Raw genomic sequence first — 8,834 nt, forward strand, 5'->3', positions numbered from 1 at the left:
AGGGAAGAAAAAGTAGAGAGGTTGTGGCATCCGTGGGTTGGGTGGACCCCACTCCGTTAGTTAGATTTCGGATTTCATTTTATTTTAATTTAATGTTTAGTGTTTATGTTTACGTTTTCGTGTTAGCTTCTTCTAAGACCAATAACAACTTTAAATTGAATGAAATAGTTGAGGTGAGTACTTCGATTCTTTGCAATATTAAATTAATATTGACTATGTTGTCGTGCTTCATGCTTTGTGATTTTTAAACTAAAATAAAAAGCTTTATTTATAAAGAAAACTTTTTTCTATTTTGGGTCCTATTTGATTTCAAGGCTTAGTTGTCGATGCTAATTATTTCACTCATTTGGGACATCCAAATCTTACTTCTTGTATCTTTTTGAATTAGGATTCCAAGTGGTAGGGAGGATTCATGTATTTGGGACACTAGTAGCCTCAATCTTCATTAGATACTTTTAAAATGTACTGATTTTTATTTTTATTTTCATTTTATAATCCAAAAAATATTAAACTTTAATCAAGGTAGTTCAATTTTAATTAATTGAACGAATGCTAATATGTCAAAGGAATAAGTGAAAATTTCTGATTCGAAAGGAGGTGAATCCCTCTATTTTTTATATTAAAACAGTCATGACATTATAACAGAAAGCGAATTTTGTCTCTTCCATCCCGCAATTGCTCGAGAAAAATTTGTTCTCGTCCTCATTTCTTGATGTACTTAAAATTTAAATTCTCGACCACGATGGAATTTGGATTTTTTTGTCCGCATATGTACTCATTCATATATATAAAATAATAAATTTAAAACTCATATTAATTATAATTAACATAACAAAATTAAAAAATATTAAAATTATATTTTCTACAGAGATAATGTTATAATTTTTAATATTTAAAAAATACTGAATATGTATATAAAATTTAAAAATGACAATAAAATTACTAACGAGGTAGACTCGGAGGCGTACGCAGGTTGAATATCAACACCTCAAATTCTTCTTTGCTTTTGAGTTTTATTTCGGAGAAAACTCACATTTGTATCTGTACTCAACCAAAACGGAGTTCTCTATACAAATCGAAACAAATTTAAATAGGTATTCGCATATGCAGATTTTGTTATCATCCTTAAAGGTAAATAGTGACAAGTAATAATTTTTATATATATTGTCCATGTTTACTTTTTATATATATATTCTTTAGACTCATTTTCCAATATATCTTTTTTTCTAAACAAAATTATCCATTATATTTTAGGTAAACTTATGTGCAGAAATATTTTATGACATTCACCAGCTTAAAAGGCGGATATGCGACCACTAGAAGAGAACTTTGTTTTCCTTTTAAGAGGTTGCATATGAGGAGAAAATAATAAAAATTAAATTATATCAATAAAATCAAACAAAATATATATTAAAGGAAAAATGCATTCAAGTTAATGCAATTGTGTAGGGATGTAAAAAAAAATAGTGTGATATAATATTTCAACAATCTCCTTTTATTTTGCCGCATAAATTTATGTTTTTCAAGTATAACGGTGGATTGAATGTTTTTATTATATTTACTTTGGCACGTAGAATTAGAGGACATTTAAGTTGACACGATTAATTAAAATTTGATATCTTTTTTTATTTTTTATTTTGTTTGATTTTATTAATATAATATAGTTTTTTTTAGGATATATGAGAAAAAATAGGAGGAAATTATTAACAAAATAAGATGGAATTGATGAAATTGTTAATTTATTTGCAATAATATTCAAAATAAGACGGAGTTGTTAAAATATTATAACACATTTTTCTTTAATCCATCTATTTTTTCCATTTAATGTATTTTGTTTAATTTTATTAATATAATTTTAGTTTTTTATTTATTAATTTAACAATTCTTCATTTATTAAAAAAATATTATATCAACACATGACAGTATAACATTTTCATATATAAATTTTATTGTACGATATAATATAGAGTTGTGTTTCAAAAAAGAATATACCGAAAAATATCGATCTTTTTATGACAATTTAAAATTAAGTCTCGCGGTTAAATTAAATTTAAAGAGTGGCAAACTTTTTCATTTAACAACTCTTAATGTTAAACTCCTTTTGTGAATTATTTAACTTGAGGTTGTTCTTTATATAAAAATTGAACATCTTCCGCTTACAATTGAAAAAATTAATTATTTAAATTAATATGATCACAATAGACAACACAATTATTCACTGAGAACCCCTAAATAAGTAGAAAATTCATTCATTTGAATTGTCTCATTAATAATATTAAATTATTTGAACTTGTTTAACAAAATATTAATGCGATTTATAAAAACATAACACGTTTTAAAACTTGTTTAACACGTTTTTTAATATATCATTTACTATATCTCACACGTTAATTGAGAATTAAAAAATAAAAACATGTTGATCGAAAAATACATTAAAACAAATCACTTACCCATGTAAAATAAATTAAATTGATTTCAAAACTTTAATTAGTAAAACCTTTTGTTTAATTTTTGTTATTGTTTTTTTAAGGAAATGTACAGTTCCTTTTATATTCTATGAGGTATATATTTTCGTAATTTTTTTCCTTCTTATTTGATCATTATGTCTATTTTTATAATTAACATATTTTTTTACTAAATTATAATTATCATGTTTAAAATTAAAAATGATGTTGAAGAAGGAGAAGGCCCACCTTATGGTGAGAGTACGCAATGAGTGTTGCTGTTTTGAGATTTGAGTGATGAATATAAATCAATGCAACACTTGGAATTAAGGATTGGTGGTTCATTTATAATAAATGCTTCTTAACTTCAATTCATATGGAAAATTAATATACACAACCGCGTCAAGGATTTAGAAGTGGTAATTAAGGTACACTTGTGTATTAATGCACAAAGGTGCATAACTCTTGTTACACCCTCTTTTCTTTCTATTGCACTCAAATAGATTATTTATGTAATTTTTATTTTATTTATTTTTTAAAATGAAAAACACATTTTAATTTCTTAACTTATTTTAGGTTTTATTTTAATCACTTAATTTATATTGTTTTAATTTTTTTTTTAAATCAGATATCCTCCACATATGTCAATTTCTCTTATATTTTTATATGTTATTGATGTCATGTCTAGTGGCTGTAATGTATATGTGTTATTTGTGTACACCTATGATATTCAAAATCTATTGAATCTGCATAATTTTGCATACAACAATACTTTATTTAACAACCCAAACATTGGACAAATTTGTTTTTATTATATTTAAAAAAAAATCAATATATTTAACTTTAAAATTTATATACAAAAATGTGTTGTTTTATTTTTTTTAATAATTGAATAAATGTTAAATTAATAAATAAAATATAAATATAATAAATTATATTAATAAAATTGAACAAAATATATTAAATATAAAAATATATAATGTGGTTGATTAGATGTGAAAAAAAAAGTATAATATTTTATCTTATTTTATATTCTATTACAAATAAATTAACAACTTTACTCTATCTTACAACCATCTTCCTCGTATTTTGCTATCAATTTTATTTGTAAATAAAAGTAGCAACTCCTTCATAGTTACATACAATCTTATATTATAAAGTCAATTTTATTTATTAAAATATAAAATAACATATTTATTATTGTTTAAATAATATAACCAATAAAATAGGAAGAAGTTGGATGCAAAATAGAATAAAATTACTAATTTATTTACAGCAATATAGGAGAGAAAATAGGAAAAAATTAATAGCAAAATAAGATGCAAAATAGGATGTTCAAATATTATATAGCACATTATTTTTTTGTCACATTTATTCAATTCGCATTAATTTTAATATATTTTTGTATTCATATAATGTATTTTGATTTATTTTATTTATTAATTTAACATTTGTTCATTTAAATAAATAAAGCAGTACATAGATGCATCCTCAAAATACTACCTATTAAAGAAGGGAAAAAAATTAGTTTTACATCCCTATCCTGTGACCGTAAAAACAAGTAGATCAGTTTAAAAATGAATACACTTTTTCTCTTAAAATTTCGTGTGCATGTTATCTCGAACAAAACATAACTTTTAATCAACATGTAATAAAGTGCAATCGAAATCTATAAATGCTCCTTCCCACACCACCTTCGGACACTACCGTCTATCTGTTATTGTTTACATTCTTTTTTGTTATATTTACTTTTCCTTCCAGGTGTTAATGTACCCAATGGTTGCAAAATTTTAAAGGGTAAGAATGGAAAGAAAATAGGCACATCAAAATAAGACATTGCCTTTTAAATAGTGTTACTAGTAGACATGAAATTATTACAAAATGATTAAGGTAATAATAATAATGCATGAAGCCATAAACAATAGCATTGCCAAATACTCAAATTTCATTCAATATAGCATAATATGTAGTACAAGAAGTGCTTGAGAAGGAGCTATGGCAATTCTCTTACAATATTGTTCTAAACTATAAACTTTTGTAAAACACTTTTAAGAAAAACACACAGCCATATAGATCATAATAGTAATGATCTCTCCTAAATGAAACCACCCTTAAGCTTTTAAAAACAGCCATAATAGCTAATCATTGTATATTTAGTATACAATCATCCAAAACAAAACAATACCCTAAACTAGAATTTCTTCAAGACTCTGTGTCTGTGTGTGCTGACAAGTTTTTGGCTGGAGTACGAAGAGCTACAGCACAACGATCTGTGCTACAGAATTTCTTGTAAATTGCCTTCAGCCTGCTTTCTGGAGCAGCAGAATGAAAGCTCACCATGAGTTTGGCACATTCCCTAATACCATATAATAAACAAAAAGGTTACTTTCATAGTCACAACACAAACATCCTATAAACAAAAACTCCACACCAGTAAAGAAAATGAATTAATTGAATGTAATATGTGTCAGTGGTGTCGGACACAGGTTAGTGTCAAACACTCGACATAACTTTTGGTAATATTACCTTAGTTGTTCCTCGGAGAAGCCTGTGTAGTGCTTCAAAGTATCAGTCCAAAAAGGGCTCTTCTCAAGGGTAGATCTTGCGGCATAAACAGCAGAAGCAGCAATCATTGAAGGACTATACAATGATACAGTAGCATAATGCATCATAGAAAGTTCAGCTAGGAAATACACCATATTTTCCATCTACATTGACAAAATAAAGTTGCACAATTAGATAAGGCTATTTTCCACATTGCCATCAATCACATTACACTTAAACAATTTTGACAATCAAGAAGGCTATTTTCCACATTACCTCTTTATCAGAGGGAGTTGAGGCTTTGATGTACCGAACCAAGAACACATAAGGAGTAGGAACAGTTAGATACCATTCCAAATTTCTCAAGATTGTTTTCTCCATAATCAGAACCTGTTCTCTAACATAGGCACTGTCTGATATGATTACAAAGTCATTAACCTGTATACACGTAATAATATTTCAGTGTTCATTTATTTCATCAAAGACACATTAAATAGACCATAAACCATATAAACAAAATGGGAATTTTACCTCTGGTGCCCATATCTCTTCATATTTGGATGCTATAAGCATTGAGCTTATTCCAACAAGCTGAAGTTCATTTCTAGGTACAACCTTTGTTGACAAGAATCTGTCAACAATGTTAAGAGTCAGATAGAAAGTTTCTGGCATGAGTTCGAATTTTCGGTGCACTTCTATCAACCAGTCCACAAGGATTGATCTCATTTTGGCATTTATATCCGGCTGTGAAACCATATAATCATGGACACGACCATCTTCCTGTGTAATTCAATCAAATTCAAAATATTAGATAATGTAAAAGAAAAAAAAAATACAAGAGATAAAGGAATAACACAGAACAAAACAAAACAAAGCATAGAAAAATTACTTCAGTGAGTTTGTAAAACTTGTAGATGTCATCAATGTACTCAGTTGCAGCCAATTCATTGTCCTTATCAGTAGCATCAATGTTGATTACCAATTCCTTTGGTACAATACTACAAGCAACCTAAATTTGACACATTTCGTTCTTACATTAAACCACATTGAAAAAAAGTTCCAAACCATTTTTTCCTAAGAGAAATGAAAAATAAACAATAAGGGAATAAGAGACTAACCGTGCTTCTAGCTGAAAGTACTGAACTAAAGGCCTTGCCATTTTTTGTAGTGGACCTTTCTCTTTGCTTTCTTCCTCTAACAGCTTGTTGTTTCTCCTTCACTCCCTCAGATTCTTCATCAGAGCTTATGATGATAACTTCAGGTTCTTTAGGCTTTTGAGGTAAGTCCAAATTAGTGCTTGATTTCTACAACAACAAAAATCCATCAAAAACAGACTTAGATAGACATCATTAGAAGGAAATATAAACTTGAAAATCCTTTGAAACTTTAACAAATAATAATAAGGATAGACAAAAATGTACCTTGTTTTTCTCTGCTAGGACTTGAGCAATAGCCTGAGACCTATAACCAAAAAAAAAAAATAGAATCAGGAAAAGGAAAGAAGAAAAAAAAAGATAAACATGAGGCAATAATTTAATTTTAATAAAATTTATATGAAACCATCATCACCTTGTGTTAGGCTTGCACACATTAGCATTAACACCAAGATCTGCTTGATTAGCCACAAGATTACCAATATCCTTAAGCACCCCCCTTCTGTTTCTTCCTTCTACCCCCAGTGCATTCTTTTGCTTATTATTATTATTATTATTCTCACCTAATACCAATCACAAAAAACCCAAATCAGAAATTGAAAAAAATAAATAAATAAATAAACAGAAAAAAAAAAAACCACAACACAACACATCGGAAAAATCTACAAGAACAGGTACCAATTTACACAAAAAACAAATAGTCGCAGAAAGTTTCATCCTTGATAAATAAATAGCTAAAAATCAAAATTTTCTGGAAAACTACACAATCTAATAAACTTCACAAAATTACCAAATTACCCTCAGTTCTTCAAATCAAAATCAAAGATACCAAATGAAAATTTGAAAGGTACCCATTTACACACAGAACAAATAATCACAGAATGTTTAATCCTTTAGTAAATAAACAACTAAAAAATCAAAATTTTCTTGAAATCTACATAAACCCACAAATTAAAAATGACCAAATAAGTGAATCACCCTTCAGATCAAAGATAAGAAAATGAAAAGAAAGAAAACAAACCTCTGGGTTGTTGAAGTTCGATTGGAGCAATAACTCTTGAAGCCATGTTATTATGATCTTGAAATGTAGATCCGAAAACACCACCAAGACTAGAGAAGATCGACGAAAGAAACACTTGAATACGACTGTTTCTCGTCTCAACTTCTCCTCCCACTCTTTCTTCGTCGGTGGTAGCCACCTCAACCAAGTATTCAACCTTTGTAACCGATCAACACACCCACAGAGTTTTTTTTCTTTCGTTCTTTCTTACGATGTTTTGGTTTTGCTTTGCTTTGTTTATACTTGGTGCTTGCAACGTTTGGGTGTTGGAAATGTTTTATATGTAGAAAGTTCCAACGGTCGATTTTTCCTTTGATATTTGCCGTTGGATTTTTGTTTCGGTTATCCAACGGTTATACGTTCACGTTTTTAACACTTTTTTCCTTTCTTACATTTTCTAGCCGTTGCCACTAATTTCTTACTTAACTACTAATTATTTGAGTTATTTTAACATATTAGTCCACGTAACCCAATTTTCCGTGTGGATAAAGACTAAAAATTTATTTTGATATGTTATATAAGTTATTTAATTTTCAGGTTAAATTACATTTTTTTAGGCTAAATTTTTAGTCTTTATTTTTTTTTTCTTCTCGATTTAGTCTTTTATTCCTAACAATATCAAATAAAGTATGACAATATGAGTTTATTTAAAGATTTGCGTTACGAATTTGATAAAATTTGTATTATATTGAAGAATATAATTAATTTTATGAGTTTTGAATGAATTTTTTTTTTGAATTTTTGTATAAAAAAGGATAACATTGTTGAAATTTTAAAATATAAAATATCAAATTGTCACTTAAAATTAAAATAAAAGACCAAGTCGGCAAAAAAAAAAAGATAAAGGACTAAAACGTTACCTGAGATTAAGTTAAAGGACTACAAATGTAATTTAGCCTATTTGTTATCTAAAAAATATAAGATTTGGTTTTTTATTTGATTCATTCATTCATATGATTTGGTTTGTTTTTAGTCCACGATTTGATTTTGTAAAGAAATATTTGATTGAATTTATCATGGTTTTAAAAAATAAATATTTAGTACATAAAAAAAGATTTTGTATAAATAAAAAAAAGATTTTATTAAATTTAACTATATTATAAATAACTATATCCTGTTTATGAAATAGTTATTTAATAAAAAATTGTGACATTTTTAAACTATTATTTCAAATTATTAATTTCATTAAATTTAAGTCAACAAAAAAAAATTAATTCCAAATTATAGTTATTGAAAATCTAAAATAAGATTTGATTTAAGTTTATAATTGAATAAAATCTAAAATAAGATTTAATTCAAATTTATAATTGAAAAAAATCTAAAATAAGATTTGATTCAAATTTATAATTGATGAATAACTCAATAACAATATTTGTTATCCAAAAAAGATAAGATCTTGTTTTTTATTTGATTCACTCATTCATATGATTTTGTTTGTTTTTCCTCAACGATTTGATTTTAACAATTTGATTTTGATTTTAATTTATCATGGTTTTAAAATAGAAATATTTAGTATATAAAAAAAGATTTTTGTATAAATAAAAAAAGTTTAGTTAAACTTATCTATATTATAAATCTCTACATCTTATTTATGAAATAGTTAGTTAATAAAAAATTGTGACATTTTTAAAC

The 8,834-nt window shown here is 26.6% G+C and overlaps 1 protein-coding gene across 1 annotated transcript; it reads right to left on the reverse strand.

The window, feature by feature from the left end:
* Positions 1 to 4,371: 4,371 nt before the first annotated feature.
* LOC101497025 (G2/mitotic-specific cyclin S13-7) lies at positions 4,372 to 7,456 on the reverse strand. Its single transcript, XM_004491159.4, has 9 exons — positions 7,164 to 7,456; positions 6,558 to 6,705; positions 6,410 to 6,449; positions 6,107 to 6,292; positions 5,878 to 5,997; positions 5,520 to 5,768; positions 5,265 to 5,426; positions 4,971 to 5,152; positions 4,372 to 4,800 (listed from the first exon to the last, which is right to left on the reverse strand). Exons 1-9 carry the CDS (start codon positions 7,207 to 7,209, stop codon positions 4,647 to 4,649), a joined length of 1,287 nt encoding a protein of 428 aa, XP_004491216.1. The 5' UTR covers positions 7,210 to 7,456; the 3' UTR covers positions 4,372 to 4,646.
* Positions 7,457 to 8,834: the final 1,378 nt, after the last annotated feature.

This window comes from Cicer arietinum, chromosome 2, assembly GCF_000331145.2.
Source record: "Cicer arietinum cultivar CDC Frontier isolate Library 1 chromosome 2, Cicar.CDCFrontier_v2.0, whole genome shotgun sequence".
Lineage (NCBI taxonomy): Eukaryota > Viridiplantae > Streptophyta > Magnoliopsida > Fabales > Fabaceae > Cicer > Cicer arietinum.

Bases quoted from the DNA above. Each gene is read 5' to 3' on its own strand.
- LOC101497025 (XM_004491159.4), bottom strand. From the start codon at position 7,209: ATGGCTTCAAGAGTTATTGCTCCAATCGAACTTCAACAACCCAGAG. The intron at 5,998-6,106 runs GTTAGTCTCTTA...TGTCAAATTTAG, and splicing joins TACTTTCAGCTAGAAGCACG to GTTGCTTGTAGTATTGTACC. The intron at 5,427-5,519 runs GTAAAATTCCCA...ACGTGTATACAG, and splicing joins AAGAGATATGGGCACCAGAG to GTTAATGACTTTGTAATCAT.